The sequence below is a fragment of the Camponotus floridanus genome, unplaced genomic scaffold (genome assembly GCF_003227725.1).
Source record: "Camponotus floridanus strain SB8 unplaced genomic scaffold, Cflo_v7.5 scaffold9, whole genome shotgun sequence".
Classification (NCBI taxonomy): domain Eukaryota; kingdom Metazoa; phylum Arthropoda; class Insecta; order Hymenoptera; family Formicidae; genus Camponotus; species Camponotus floridanus.
In genome coordinates this window covers 737,414-753,295 of record NW_020229860.1, presented here as the reverse complement: position 1 = coordinate 753,295, position 15,882 = coordinate 737,414, and the positions used below count along the sequence as shown (strand labels likewise).

Below are 15,882 nucleotides of genomic sequence, written 5' to 3'. Positions count from 1 at the left end.
TTTTGACCTAGTCTGTATATTGCAATATATTCCTCAAAAACTACAGATTGGATTAATAATACATATTAAATATTATAAATTCTTGCCGCGTACCTTTGTTTTACTAGCTGCTTTATGTATTTAATTTCTTCGTTTCTATGTCATTATTGAAGCATTAGTGACTCTAAGTTTCGATGTAGAATAGTATCTTTCACGGCATTGAAGACAACTTTAATATTTTCCGTGTCTACCGCAGTAGTAAAGTGATGAAATAACGGCTTCCTCGGATCCCTTTTGACCGAGACAAACATATCGAGGATAAAATTTTGCACGTCATTCATGGAATGTGGATCACCCGCAAATTGTGGAAAGTACAAACGGACATTTGTATCTTGTGACCTCACTTTTTTATCGAGCAAATCCGTTTTGTTTAGAAATAAAATAATAGAGACACCACAGAATATCATATTGTTTACAATTGTATCAAATATGTTTCTAGATTCTTCCAATCTGTTAGTCCTCCTATAAGATTAAATTGAGACACAAACATTATCATTGTATCTTATTTTAAAATGTTATACATACAGAAATATTATATAAACATAGATAAAACATACCTATCTTCCAACAAGACCTGGTCAAATTCCGACGATGATACAAGAAAAAGTATAGAAGTCACACAATCAAAGCATTGGTACCATTTCTGCCTTTGAGATCTTTGGCCGCCAACATCGACAAAGAGAAAAGGGATATTGTTAATTGGTATCACACATTCGGAAATCCCTTTTGTTGCTTTCCTACAGTGTAAAATATCCTGATGTGTAGGTGTATAATCCTGAAAAATATTTTTCTTATATACATATTCTGTAAATAACAATTGCCTAAGTTAAAAATAACATATTATACAAGTAATATATTTCTTTATTTTAATAAATTAAAAATATACATATATAACATTGTGTAAAGTATAGTATTTTAATTATGTAGAATATTATATTTGTTAAAAAAAAAGAAAAAGGAATTATTACCACTCTTGCAATCCTATCAAGATTATCCAAGAAATATTGGACAGAATCACTCTGAAAATATCAAATTAAATATATAGATACAGCATACAAAATTAAAAAACAATTAGAAAAATAATTGTACAGATATGTAATATATATGATATATTGTATAAAATAATTTGTTAATATGTAAAAATCTTACTAATTGAAATTCTCTTCGCCTATCAAATGCTCTTCTTATCGATGCATCCTTCCATAAACTTTGTAATGCTGGTACATAATGCAAAAATAATCTAGTATCCAGTACCATAGTATTTTCAAACTTGAGTAATTGAAACCCGATATCATAATTCTTAGGGTTCTCCCAGGGAATATTTAACTTATCCCGAGCATCTACTAAAACCTTCATCCCTTTAATTATATTCTGGTAGATCACATGTTGATATTCTTTAACTAATTCAGGCTGAAAAAAAATATCAAATATTAAATTTTATAAAAATTTCTTATTAAAAAAAGCACGTCTTGCGACAAAAAAGTATTAAATATCAAGATAAATGTATAAAAAACGCTCATTCATAAATTACACATATATATACAGAATAAACGTATATGTATATGTATATGTATGTAAAAAAACATCAATCCTTACTGACAATGAAATAATTTTCAATTTTAGAACTCTATTACACGCTTATAACTAAATTAGTATTGTTCTGTAAAAAATTTATGATTTATACAATAAAAGAATGTAACAAAATAATCGAATTCGTGAGACGATACAGAGTAGTCCATCTCCATTTGAATTACAATATTCATTTTTCCAAGTTGTACAATTTATTGTAATTTTCACACACTCTGCTGTAAAACAAAACATGTGTGTATTGCATATGCATTTTTTATATATTCTTGTAGACGCTTTATCGATATTATAGTGCCAATTATTAATAAAACATCGAGGTAAAATCCATTTAAGTATTTCGATGCTAATTGAATGCAGGCTAAATAACCGATTGTTCTGCACAAAACGGCGCCGAGCGCTTCCGACAGCTTGGAGCAGCCTCTAGAGCGATCGAAAGCCGATCGATCGGATCGCGCGAACACGCGCGAACCGAGTGTTTTCGGCTCTTACCTCGAACTTGATCCCGTGTATGATCCGCATCTGTTTGAGGAATGTCGACTTGCCGCTCTCGCCCGCGCCGAGCAGCAGCAGCTTGACCTGCCGGCGAAACGTCTGGCGATCCTTCTCCAGCATCCGGTCGATCTCCTGGCTCTTGTAACGTTGCTCGATCTCCTCCGGGCTGAATTTAAAACGCAGGCAGCACGACCACGTTAAGGAGCTCGCCATCTTGCTCTACCCCGCTTCTCCCTCTCCGTCTATCCTGTCTTACCCTCTTCCTCCCTCACCACCTTCCTTCCTTCCCTCCTCGCTTACGTTCCGTCCTCCTTTCTTGCGTTCCTTACGCAGTTCCGTCTTACTACTCCGTCTCCTGACCCGCGAACAATCAACCTCGTCTCTCTTTCTCTCTCTCTCTCTCTCTCTCTCTCTCCCTCCCTCTCGTCAAAGTGACAATGGAACGTATCAATCGAACGCACGCTCTATCTTCGACGACGACGACAAACCCCCTACCCGACCAATCTGTCGCCGCCTGCCATCCACCCACCTCAGCGCGCAAACCGAGAATCGGGAGAATCGCCGATTCAGAGCCGCATTTCTCGGCCAGGCCAGGTGTAACCGGCCGGAATGCGCGAGCCCGCTACCACTACCGCCACCATCAAGAAGCGGATCAGAAGTGTCGTGCACGCACTCGCACGTCGACGCGGGCGGCTTTTTCGCGATCGATTTCAAACGAGCCGCATATCACGTTCACCCACACATGTATAACACCCGGTTGCGATATATGCGGGACGTAGCAGTACACGTAGCATCTCGAAGCACGCACACACGCGGAAGGAATCGCGCGCTGCTAAATCACGATGTCACCGTGGTTGCTCGCTTCGCGCGATCGTCTCCGCTGCTGATCCGCGAATTGGGCATGATTAAATAATCACGGTAATTACCGGCACTCCTCTCGTCGCCTCGCGAGCACGTTTTGTGTGTCACGACCGCCTGTGATACGCTCGTTGCACCGCCTTAATTCTCTCTCTCTCTCTCTCTCTCTCTCTTTCTCTTGTCCTCCCTCCTTCTCGTTTCTAAGAAGCGGCAAGTCGACCTATTTGCTCCGCGGCACACCTTTTCCTCCGTGTTAATGTGCGCCTGTGCGATGTCTGGTACGAACGGCCGATTGCTACATGATAAAGGCGTTGACACAAACACATAAATCACACAGACCCGAGGTGCAAAAAAATGCCGCTCTAATTTTCCAATGTCCCCTATCTAATCTCTTTCCATCGCCACCGAACACTGTGACTGTTGGACAGGTTGGACTGTTAGACCAAAGTCAGTGTTGATAGACGGGCTCTTTTCGCGCATGCGCCTCGAATGCGATGCAACGAAGTATCTAGTCGAGTATAACAAGGTCCCGTATGGTCCCTATACCCGGTGGTTTCTTAAAACTATTTAGAAATTTTTGAAATTAAAAGAGTGAAATGGAGGGAATGGGATTATAGGATGTGTGAAATTGCAATTGTGAGATAAATTTGATGCAGTTTATAAAAAATAATTTGATACGATTCGAAATGCGCATTCGAGATTACGTTCTACCAATCGGAAGGAAGAAATCTTAGTTCCTTTTGTTCCGATTGGGCAATTAAATAATATACTGCGACGAATAGAATCTTTGAACGCAACCTAAACGTTTTGTCTGCCGCTCTCATTGGCCGGTTTTTCGTACCAAAAGAAACTTTCTTACCAAACACTGACATGAAAAGAACAAAACTACTCTAGTTATTTTACTCGGTTGATACATCTTACGAGTATCAGAGCTCCTTCTAATGCAGATGTAAATAAATCATGGACGTGATGCAATTTTATTGTAGTTTGTGTCAATAGTGCACTGTGATGTGATTAGAGTTCTTCGTGCATAGTCTTCTGCTTTTTTTTAGAAATGTCATTCTTCGACTTTTTTCGAAATTTTCTCGGTACAAAACATCGCAACGAGCCTGGCACAAGCGGGTAAGATTTTGACATATTTTTCTTTATATTAATTGCGTATGTATGTATATATTTCGGATCGTAGATCATTCTAGATGTTTATATGCGTGTCAAAAAAGTTGCCGTTTTATATTTCGTAATATTGATTGTATAAATCCTGAAATATTTCCTGCGTATATCTATATTACATCATAATATATTAAAATTTGCATATATCGATTACACAAATTCTTTGATAAATTTGTAACTTACACGTATAATATATACATACATATATACATATATATGTATATTTACTTATTTACGTACTCAATAATACATGGAATTTTATTAGACAATTTAACAAATTTGATGACTTTTATTCTTGTTTAATTAGTTTCTAATAAATGTAATTCATAAAAATCGTACACTTTGCAAAAATGTCTAAAGTATAATATATGTATAATTAAATTTATCTTTCTTTTCTGTATCTTTTTTATCTTATTACCAATTGTACTATTGTTTAACAATATATCAAAATAAAATAGCAAAATTATGCAATTTTATAAGCTGCAATTAATCAACAATATTATATTTTAGGCTTGGCAATGATGATTCGTACAGAGACAGTTTTCGAAATCCAATTTGGCAAAGTGACGAGGATGATGACGACATAGATGACTTTCGGTAAAGAAAAGAATAATTCTCTATCAATGTCTACAAATCAATATGTATTGAATTTATTCTTAATTTATTTTTTATTATCTTAGACATCCTAGAAGCGGCATGCATTTCAAGATCTTTAGCGGGCCGCTTGAAATGACACGTTATTTTGAATCTCAGATGGATAATATGTTAAAAAATTTCTTTTTTGGATTCAATAATGAATTTTTTGGTATGTTCATTTTGCATATAATGTTATATAGATTATGAATGAAATATAGTATACACAGATATATAATGTATAGATGAAATATGCAAAATTTAATAAAGGTTTTTACTAAAAACTTAAATCTTTTTAATTGTACGTTATAGAATTGTATATAATTCTAAATGAATGATTCTTACAGGAGATGAAGCTAATAAAGCATTACCATTTGTTACACCTGAAAAGGATGATAATTTACGTGACGAAATGCTGAAATCTTATCCTGATGCATTTATCACAGATGTACCACCCGAACAAAAAATAGATACAGATATAGATGGAAAGTAAGCACTTCTTTTTTTTATCTATTTCTCTTTGTATCTGAGATATTTAATGTAACACGACTCATTACATAGGATTACTACAGAAGAATTCTCAAGAATGTGGAATAAAGGAAATGTAGAAATAGTAAAGCCTTTTGTACCACATAGCTTTTCAACTGGAAGGTCTGTTAGAAAAGAGATTATTCGTAGATCTGATGGAACTATAGAACAAAAGCAAATAATTAGAGACAGTGAAGGTAATGAAGAAATAATAGAATCAAAGGAAATAGGTGATAAAAAATATGTCATCACTACAAAAAAGGATAAAAATGGTGTTGAAACAAAATCTGAGGATTTGTTTAATATTGATGAAAGTAAGTATTTAAAAGAAGAAAAAATTATATATATATATATATATATATATATATATATATATATAATTTAAAATTTAAATTTAAATTTAAAAACAATTGTAAAGAGAGAGATGCCAAGGAGACTGTAAATTACGATTTTTTCAACATAAAAGTGGCTATAACTCGAAGACGATTTGTTTCGAGACCTATGTTTATATAGCTTTTTTCCTTTTTTTTTTTTGAATATATATTTCTTTTTTCTTTGTAATATAATAAAGTATCTCGGAAACAACATATATCCACAAAAAATATTCAGACGAAAAAGTTGCAGAATTTGAAAGAAGATGAATTTAATCATCCTGATGCTTCAAAGGTCATATAAAAAAATCATCTTAAAAATTTTAAATGATCATCATTTTACTGCAAATTCCTCATTCTTTTTGCAACTTTTATCTAATTTTTTTTTCCATCAAAAATACGATGTAAAGTGTTGTATATATATTATATCTTTTAAAATGCGTGTAAGCGTGGATGTGTAAAATATATGTGGATATTTAAATTTTACTAATCTAATACAAAAAAATTTTGCAAATTGCAGGCGAACTTAAAGACTTCGCGCAAAGATGGACGCCTTCCATTAAAGATAATATAGATAGCGATAATACAACTTTAAATCGCTTTCCATGGGAAAAGTTTTTCGGACCCAACCCCAAATTATAGTACAGTAAAGTAAATAGAAAGTAATAGTTTCCTTTTCCTAATAGTTAAAACACTACATGCCTCCTTTGTAAAAAATCTATATTAAATATCCAATAAATTATTTGAAACAAAGGTAGTATATATAATTTTTATTTCTAACTGTAAATTTCTTTATTTCATGGATTAATATTCTGTACATATATATTATATACATATACATGTTTAATAAAATTTATAACTTGCAAAGAAAAAATATTTTTGTTAAATTTATACAAATTCTTTCTCACTTGAAAATGAAGTGAAATTATCATTAATAAGAACTTGACCTGTTTTTACATTACATGAGAATTTCAATTGTTTAGTATTATTTATTTATTATTTATTATCTATTATTAAGTATATATATATATAATTGGGTAATCATAATATCCCATATACCACGTGCAGCACAAGTGCATCTGCACACATTTAAAGCTATACTAATTTTGAACATTCTTTAAAACAAAAACTTTTTGAAATAAATATTTCAATATTAATTACAATTCTCCTTCTGTCTCTTTGTGTAAAGAGAGACAGCAATATATACACAAATTATTTGATTTACATATTTTTAATTTTACAATTTATGTTTTATAATTTCATGTACATACAGGACTTCCAAAATAAAATAATATTCTTAATCCTAAATTTGTGAAATGGCATTTCTTTGTCCATATATTAAAAAAAGTAGATAAAAAGAATGTAATATAATTATGATAGCAATATATTCAACATATTGCAAACATAAATCTTGTGCAAATTTTTTGTTAATTCGACATTTTTCACTTTCATAAAAGAATGTCTAGGCATAAATAATATGACAAGTGACCATTTTTCTATTTTTACTTAATAGTCTAGTATTGCATAAACAAATCTTATATCAATTTTAATAAATCCAAATATTTTATGCATATTTAAGTAGTGTCCAATGTATTATGCACACTTCTTTTACGCAATCGCAAATACAAATAATTATGTGTACTCTGCATAGATATGTTGTGTGTATACAAATTATTAGTAAATAAATACACAAATTTAAGATTACATCCCAGGAGTCCTAAAATATTTTCGTTGTTGTAAATACATTAAAAAATACCTGATATATTTTTTTATCGGGGTAACTTCACACGTGTTTCATACACATTTCAAAGGCAACATGCAATGTATTGATAGGTCTCATAAATGATAACACTAAGATTGAGTATGTACGACAAACACTAAATGATAAAAGTGATTTTTTTCTGGTTGACTATTTAAATGTAGCAGATATCTATTATCTATCTGAATAGATATAATTTTAATATCTGCTATATAGAAAAGATAATTACTGCCACTTTACTAGGTGACTTCCCAGGATAAAATTGTTAATCATCTATAATGTGTTTTAATTATTTATAAATTTAATATTTACAGTATATATTATGAAAGAGAAAAATTTTCGCGAAATCTATATCTATTTAGGCTTTAAAATATATTAAAATATAATAAAAAGTATATTAATAATCTATAATATATAAATTTAAATTGTTTTTTTTTAATATAGAATTATTATGATTGGTAAATTATAACAGACACAAATACATAAGTTGCATTATATAAATTAGATGCAACATTTTTAAACATATTTTCTTTAATAAAGATAAATCTTTTTTTTAAAACGTTGAAATAATTTTTTTGGTTCATGCGTTCATATGCTACAAAAAAAAACAAATTATACATATTCTCATCTAACTTTGTCTATTATATTTATATATACATATGTATGCACATACATATATACATATACATGTATGTATTATGAATTTTATTAAATTTCATGTCTTATTAACGTTTTATGTCATTTTCATGAATTACAAGTAAAAAATGTCAATAAGATATGAAATAAATTGAAATAAACTGATATTACTTTAGATCACTATGTTATCTTTGCATGTAATTATTATGATGCCTCATACAAATTTTTCGAGCAACATATAAACAGTTTTAATTATTTGCAACTTTTACACTGTTAATAACAGTTATTCCCGACAAATTTCAGATGTAGCATAAACTCCATTTCACCATTGGTTTATAGCACTATTCTAAATTTTGTTTGCATCATCCACTATTCATATACATAATATGTAGCATACCTATTATATATTATTAATTAGCATTATTATAATTATTCTTGGCCAAAACCTTCTGTTTCTTCAATTGCATAATTTAATTTCTCCACTAATTGGTCGTAACTTTTGTAGGGTGGCAAATCTAATCTGTTGAAACAAGTATGTGATCTTGGCAGCCATGTATCCTTTCCAAATTTTTCTATACAAAATCTTTGTGGACCATTGCTTCCTGTAATATAACATGATAACAATTATTATTTTAATCACGAAATAACTTCATTTACTGATAATATTTTTAATTGATAATCTCTGTATCAATTTTCCCATTAAATTTTATAAAATAATTTATAAAATTATATCAAGACGCGTCGATCTATTTCTTATTTTCATAACAAAAAAGCAATTTTTATCTCTTACCCATTAGTTCGGCAAATCCACCAACAGGCACACGGCAAGTACCAGTTACAAATTGCAGTAATCTAGCCCTTTTCTCACTATCTGTTCTTGTTACAAACTGAAATACAAATAGCAAACATTTAAACTTAATATTGAGTAATAATTGTTATGAAAGATTTTATATTATAGCATTAAGATTTCTCACTGCAGTTATATTGAATTATAATATTGTAAGCAATATAAATTTTTGTTGCAAAATAATTTTTCTACCCCATTCGATTAAAATAAGACAAAAATACTTAACAAACCTGCCAGAACCACAGGATCTGTTTACTATTACGAGTATAATGTCTATAAATAGTATTGCGTTGCCAGTCTTCTACATCTATTTCCTGCATCCCACAAAGCATAAGTTCTAACTCGCGTTCATCAAAATATTTGAGCCATTCAAGAGGTACAACTGAATTAAAGCCTTCTAAAAATGCTTTTGTCTGTTCCTCTATGCCCCTTGTCATTCTCCATTCTGTCATTAACCTATTGAGGATATAAATTCAAGATTAAAACTTTGCTTCCTTGCAGATATACAGTTGCAATAATCTATTGTTGAAAAGAAATTATACCTGATATATTCTTCTTTATTGTCTTCACCTACTCTAACTTTATCACCACCATCCTTTAACTCGTGATGTATTACTTGACCAAGAATCTCAAAATCCACACTATAATATAATTCTAGGCCGCACTCATCAATATTGTTTTCCTTAATCCATACGAGAGATTTATAAAATTCTGGATCAATGGATTCTATATCTTTCATAACTAATTTTTTATTTAACATGCGTTTGTAAAACGGCATTGTAAATCCGCTATATATGAATCGGCCATGATAAAGAGCCTGAAAAGATAAAATAATGTTTTCATGCAATTGTTTTTGTTTAAAGTGGCATATATAGATAAAACTTAATCATTATCTACAAATAATAAAAATCTCAAAAGAGATATAGATCGTTATCTGAAATAAGAGATCATACCATTGCAATAAATCTGCCAATAAATTTGAAATATTGCAAATGATCAGGATTGACATACGAAGCTGGATTTATTTGCAAACTATAATTGCTTTTATTGGCATATTCGAATAGGCAGTACATCGGATTCAAAACTTCGTGGCTCAGTAGGAAAAACCATTCTCTGAAAATCACATAAATGTTTAATTTCTCTTACAATAGAAGCCAAGTAATAAGTGTTACAAGAGAATTTTTTTATATATTAGTGTATGATAAAAAATCATTGCATAGTTGATTTCTTTAAGCATTTTTCTATTTTCTTTTATGTCAAATTAGACATTCTTCTTTAAACTATTATTCTTCATTTTTCAAACATTTGCTATGTAAGATGCGTTAGATATCAAAGTAAAAAAAAGCCAATAAAAAACAATATTTTCATTCTGGATATATACGATATTGGAATATATGAAAATACAAGACAATTTTAAAATAAAAAAGTCGATTGTATAAATTTTTTGCATATATTACTTACCTAGATACACCTCCATAGTCCAGACCTTCTTCTCCTTTAAATATTATGTATAATCGCCGTCTTAGTGCAAAAGCTTCTGCATTCATTATTTGATGATAAGAATCCTCAAACAATGTCTGCCGACTAACGCTAATTTTAATATGATTAGGCAGCGCGTTAGTTTGACATAAGAACCGGAACTGAGACAGTTTCCATCGGAATGATCTTTCATATGCTCGAGGAACACGATATACACCTTTAGGGCTACACGAGAAAAGAACAAAATATATGATAATTTACTGAATAGAGTGTCAATTTGATATAATATATTTCAATAACACAAACCCTTTAGGTGCACCAGGTCTTGGATCTTGAAACGTTGTTGTTCGGGTGTTATGATCAACGAAATAACGAACCCCATCTTCTGTTAATCGTATTTCCCAGCCATCTGGTAATGGTGGTTCATCCATTCCAGTTTCCTGACCCTGCGTTCGAGGATCTTCCCATTGTGTGGTCCTATTTTTATGATTTACATAATAAACTCTACCCTCTGGTTGCTTTCGTCTTTCCCAACCAGCCGGTAATGGTCCCAAAGCATCGTCATCATCGGCCGCGGACGTCGACGGACCCGCAGCAACTTGATTTCCATGAGCCTACAATAATAATTTTATAATAATTTTAATTAGTTCAATTTTTTAATATAAAACTTAAATCTTTTTCTCTTGCTCTAAAGTTATATTTAAAGAATTTTATTTATTATTTTAAGTTAATCAATTCATATTTACCTGGGGATAAAGAAACCTTTGATTGCCTTGTTGAACGACATATTGTCTTTCACCTTGCCAATGTTGGAAATGCTGTAATCTCTCTGTATTTGGTCTCTGCCATGTGGTACTTCTCGTATTATGATCGACGTAATAAATTCTACCTCTTGGATCGCGACGAACTTCCCATCCAGGAGGCAAAGGCTGGGGTCTCTCCCAAGACGTACTTCGAGTATTATGATCGACGTAATATCTAATAATAATAACACAAAGAGAAAAAAACATGATAGATAAATATTGCTCAAAAAAAAGATACTAATCAATATATATTTTACCTTCTTCCATATAAATCATATCTCATTTCCCAACCAGGCGGCAAGGGTTCTTCGGAATGATTAACATCTTCAGCGAGTAGTACCGAGGATCCTGATTGCGCTGTCGCGGGTACAGCCATAGGTTGACTCGGCAAAGGAACCGCAGTCTGCGGAATTCGCGATGCACCAGAACGAGGATCTGGTGGCACGGCAGGAGAGGGCATGTGTTCCGCGATAGAAATAGTCCGTCCGTCGGGTAAGGAAAACATCGCTGACTGTTCCGATCGAGAGACGGATGATGCGGTACGATGACCGTCTGTCGGCAGAATATTCGCATTTTGTGGACGAGGAAGCGAAACACGTAGATCTGCATTTAACGATTGTTCCGCGCGAGGAATTCGTAAATCTTCCTGCAGACGAACGCTTGTAGACTGTTCCGTAGGTTGTTGCCTCGCCGCGCGTAGATCTTCGACCGTACGAACAGATTGCTCGGATTGCCTTATTCCTCGCGAATCTTCGTTTAAACGAAGGTTATTAGCTGATTGTTCAGTCTGCTGTCTCATCCCACGCATATCCTCGGATACACGAATGCTGCTCGCGATGGATTGTTCCGGTTGTCTTATCGCACGTAGATCTTCATTCGTCATACTCATCCGTCGAATATTCGTAGGCTGTTCTGTAGGTTGTCTAGTTTCGCGTAAATCGTCTGTTAGGTGGTTGCCGCTCGTCGATTGTTCCGATCGTGTTAATACACGACCATCTGCTAGAGTTGTGACAATTGTCGGTTGTTCGATTCGTAGAGTGTGTTCCGGTGTTCGTGTCTCGACAACCGGTTGTTCTATTCGTAGTGCGTGTTCCGATCGTGTAATTACACGACCGTCTGGTGAAGTCGGTTGTTCTATTCGTAAAGCACCACCGCTATTGCGTGCATCTGCATGCAAAGACACGTTCAGATCTGTTTGAGCAGCACCTGAACTATCTATCGGCTGATCTTGTCGCAAAATGCCTCGAACATCCGCCGCACATGTTTGCTGTCCGGGAATCATCGAAGAGGATTGTTCTGATCGAGGCATACTACGTAGATCCAACTTGGCCATCGTGGATTGTTGCTCCACCGGATTGCCATAACTGCCTCGCCTGTATACTCGGCCTTCCGGCGAATTAGCCGACGCCGGAGATTGATCTTTAATAGTCAATCTACCTGCGAAAGTTCGTATGTTTGCGGCATGCCGATTTCCCGGGGACATCATAGATTTATCAACTATTGGAATCGCGTGCCCGTTCATTAAAGTATTTGCAGAGAGACTGCTACTGCTGCTAACATTATTACCCGATGTGCCGTCTACGCTTGAAATTATTGTGGTAGAAGATCCAATATTTGCTGCATTACTATTTGTTTGACTGTTTCCACTGTTGTAGTTGGGACTAAGATGAATATTTGTCAAACGACACATAGACGGCGCGAGACTATCTGAACTATGCAATCTCATACGCGCACGGACTCCACCGTTGAGAATGCTTCGGTTATTCATCGTATCATTATTTGTGGCACCTAAAATCAAAATCAATCTGATATGTAGTAAAGAATAGAAATAAAGAATAGAAAAAATAATATTGCGATATAATTTAGTGGCACTGTATATTCGATTTATGTAAATATCTCACTTTTACTGTACACAATCTCACAATTATGATTAAATATTATCTCATTTAATATCTTAATTAATATAATTTTTAATGACAAACAATTTTCCTTACCATCTGATTGTATTTGGCAGAGAGGTTCATTAACATTCACTGGTGTCTCATTAGTGGTATCAATTCTAAGTCCATCAAATACTGTAATCAATTCACCAACTTTACATAACTGAGAATCATGTTTGCTTTCGCTCATTAAATCAAATGTTAATTCCAAATTTTCTAATTTTCCATTATAATGTGATAACACTTGGAATAGGCTTATCCGTTTTTCTCCTATTAATGTATCTTTGCGAAATGTACTATGGTCAAGAAGTCGAAAGTGCAATTGTGAATATGGCGTGACAAGTATAGTGAATTCTTCGTTCCATTTTGGCTGATACGTAGACTTTGATACTTCTGTTTTACGAGGACTTTTATCATCGACTGAGAACTCTATATATGGATTAGGCTTTAAGAAAGTTGAACTTCTTAATATTGCTGCTTCAACTAAAATAAAATTAAATATCATTATTAAATGTAATAGATAAAGCAGTCAATTCTGCTTATTACAATTCAGCTTATTTCATATTCTTATTTATAGTTGTAACAAAAAAAAATTTAAATAATTAAAAAAGAATTATAAAAATACAAAAAATTAAAAACATAAAATTTTATTTTTTTACAAGAAAAAAATATATGTACATATATTAAATTTTGTACATATATATATATATATATTTTTTTTTTCTAAAATATAAGCATTTTGACATAATTATAGAAGATTATAGTAAGGTATTATATATAGTAAAAAAGATGAGACCATTATTCATTATTTACAAATTAATCTATTTGTTATACATTAGTATCATAGCTAAATGCAACATTTATTTTGATGATTCAACAATTTGATTGATAATTAATATCAATGTAAAACTTACAAATAATATATATATCTGAATAGATAAGAAGATATTTGTTCAAAGATATAACATGATAAGAATATTTGAGACAAGCGAGTAATGTGTAATATAATAATACCACTATAATAATTAAAATAATAATAATATAATAATACTTTTATAATAATACCACAAAAATCTTACTTGGTTTTTCAAAAATATATTTTTGTACAAAGATGTATTTATCTTTTAGAAAATAAGATTTTGCTCATAAATGTTGTAAGATGCATGTCTTGTATCTCTTTTTATCGCTTTTTATCTAAATATCAGATTACTTACTTGTGATACTTAATTGGTGAAAACCAGGTGATACTGCTTCTTCTTCGCAATGGGACATTGTACAAAGTTAATTATAATTCAAAATAATATCTTAAAAGATTCATAATTTTTCTATCAAATTACTCTCTTGTAATATCTGCAACACAAACACAAATTTAATAAATAAAAAATTTATAGACTTAACTCTAGAATTATTTTTCTATTACAATCATATGAGATTCTATACATTAACAATATAAATAATTACAATAATTGCCATCAAGGAAAACAAAAAAAGGTAATATTTTTATATAAAGTAAATATTTTTATATAAATTCGGAAAACGATACAATCTTAACGAACGATTATATAATATATTTGCCCAAATTGAGCTGTTGTAACAAATCTATAAATGTATTATGAAGAATATCCGTAAACAACTTATAACGCATTCCTACACTTGTATACAATTTGACATCAGATATTATTAACGTGCACAAACTAATTCTTTCTTTACATATATCTACATGGGCGGATAAGAAATTACAAAATCGTCGATGATTCGTCATTAATCTTACGATCGTTGAAATGTTATCACACTCGATGAACACTCGTGAATACTTCGCGCAGAGAGAATCCCAAGTGAAGGAACAAATAGCTCGTAATTAGCTGAACTAACCGATGTACGAACCGAAACGACGTCTCCGGCTGTTCACGATATCCCCAATGACGAGTTGCCGTCGTCCATCGTTCGCTCGACTGACAATCTTATCGCGACGAAAATTAATGGAAACACTCGGGACTTGCGTTATCATTAAACCTCGCTATATCAATCGGTCACCATCTTTTCATACGTCAAACGTAGAGTCTCTTTATGTATCGTGCGCGAAAGACTGCAGAGTAATCGCGCAGTTTCTTTTTCCTTTTATCGTTAAAAAAATATTCCGTTGCTAAACAGCCGGAAATGCGATTCTCGAAATGCTAGATACACGCATGCTTCATGTTTCCATCCGTAAAATTTCCGCGAGTTTGATTCACACGCGAAAAGCCGTGTCGCAGACTCACGTCTCTTGCTTATATAAATAAAGACAACTACTATCCAGGATATATCTTTGGAAAAGAGATAAAGATAGTCACCAAATGTAAAGAACCACCCACACCAAAGTCCCATACGTACGAATTCTGATTTAATCTTCTAATCGAAAAAGTCACGATAAAAAGAGAGAACTGTCGCGTGAATCGCTATCTCTCTCTCTATAATTAAAGATTTTCGATACGAATTTTATGTCCGAAACGTCAGAAATGTCCTCGCTTCAAGTTAAGACATTTTTAGATCGGGTATATCGCGTCTAGGTATTCGTGCTATCATGATTGTACTCCTACGTCAAAAATTCATCGTACGACAAATGTAATGTATGTTATTGATTGGCTATTGCGAGAAACTTCCTAGAAGTTCTCTAGCCGATAACCAATCGATACGTCCAATAAACTCATCACATGACAAATGCAATATCAAAGGTTTTCTCAAAAAAATCCGGAGTGAAACA

At 32.5% G+C, this 15,882-nt stretch overlaps 3 protein-coding genes across 5 annotated transcripts; 1 reads left to right on the top strand and 2 right to left on the bottom strand.

The window, feature by feature from the left end:
* Positions 1-3,462, bottom strand: LOC105259283 (guanine nucleotide-binding protein subunit alpha homolog). Its single transcript, XM_011271140.3, has 5 exons — positions 2,116-3,462; positions 1,189-1,449; positions 1,008-1,058; positions 597-814; positions 1-501 (listed from the first exon to the last, which is right to left on the bottom strand). The coding sequence occupies exons 1-5, from the start codon at positions 2,329-2,331 to the stop codon at positions 144-146; spliced, it is 1,104 nt and encodes a 367-aa protein (XP_011269442.1). The 5' UTR covers positions 2,332-3,462; the 3' UTR covers positions 1-143.
* Positions 3,463-3,883: 421 nt separating this feature from the next.
* Positions 3,884-6,434, top strand: LOC105259284. The gene is made up of 6 exons (XM_011271141.3): positions 3,884-4,098; positions 4,657-4,743; positions 4,827-4,951; positions 5,127-5,268; positions 5,341-5,621; positions 6,199-6,434. Exons 1-6 carry the CDS (start codon positions 4,031-4,033, stop codon positions 6,318-6,320), a joined length of 825 nt encoding a protein of 274 aa, XP_011269443.1. The 5' UTR covers positions 3,884-4,030; the 3' UTR covers positions 6,321-6,434.
* A 1,692-nt stretch (positions 6,435-8,126) lies between these two features.
* LOC105259285 (E3 ubiquitin-protein ligase Su(dx)) lies at positions 8,127-15,651 on the bottom strand. 3 transcript variants are annotated; one of them, XM_025414796.1, is made up of 12 exons: positions 14,914-15,651; positions 14,357-14,492; positions 13,197-13,625; positions 11,460-12,990; positions 11,146-11,377; positions 10,706-11,013; positions 10,382-10,624; positions 9,874-10,033; positions 9,463-9,737; positions 9,151-9,376; positions 8,864-8,960; positions 8,127-8,675 (listed from the first exon to the last, which is right to left on the bottom strand). In XM_025414796.1, exons 2-12 carry the CDS (start codon positions 14,412-14,414, stop codon positions 8,503-8,505), a joined length of 3,732 nt encoding a protein of 1,243 aa, XP_025270581.1. In that variant the 5' UTR covers positions 14,415-14,492; positions 14,914-15,651; the 3' UTR covers positions 8,127-8,502. The 3 variants fall into 3 exon arrangements, with proteins under 3 accessions (XP_025270581.1, XP_011269445.2, XP_011269446.2); XM_011271143.3 differs by having other exon boundaries at positions 15,015-15,651; XM_011271144.3 differs by having other exon boundaries at positions 15,027-15,651.
* Positions 15,652-15,882: the final 231 nt, after the last annotated feature.

Bases quoted from the DNA above. Each gene is read 5' to 3' on its own strand.
- LOC105259283 (XM_011271140.3), bottom strand. From the start codon at position 2,331: ATGGCGAGCTCCTTAACGTGGTCGTGCTGCCTGCGTTTTAAATTCAGC. The intron at 1,450-2,115 runs GTAAGAGCCGAA...ATTTTTTTTCAG, and splicing joins TACACGGGATCAAGTTCGAG to CCTGAATTAGTTAAAGAATA. The intron at 502-596 runs GTATGTTTTATC...TTAATCTTATAG, and splicing joins CAGGTCTTGTTGGAAGATAG to GAGGACTAACAGATTGGAAG.
- LOC105259284 (XM_011271141.3), top strand. From the start codon at position 4,031: ATGTCATTCTTCGACTTTTTTCGAAATTTTCTCGGTACAAAACATCGC. The intron at 4,099-4,656 runs GTAAGATTTTGA...ATTATATTTTAG, and splicing joins AACGAGCCTGGCACAAGCGG to GCTTGGCAATGATGATTCGT. The intron at 4,952-5,126 runs GTATGTTCATTT...TGATTCTTACAG, and splicing joins ATTCAATAATGAATTTTTTG to GAGATGAAGCTAATAAAGCA.
- LOC105259285 (XM_025414796.1), bottom strand. From the start codon at position 14,414: ATGTCCCATTGCGAAGAAGAAGCAGTATCACCTGGTTTTCACCAATTA. The intron at 13,626-14,356 runs GTAAGTAATCTG...ATTTTATTTTAG, and splicing joins TCACCAATTAAGTATCACAA to TTGAAGCAGCAATATTAAGA. The intron at 12,991-13,196 runs GTAAGGAAAATT...TTTTGATTTTAG, and splicing joins CTGCCAAATACAATCAGATG to GTGCCACAAATAATGATACG.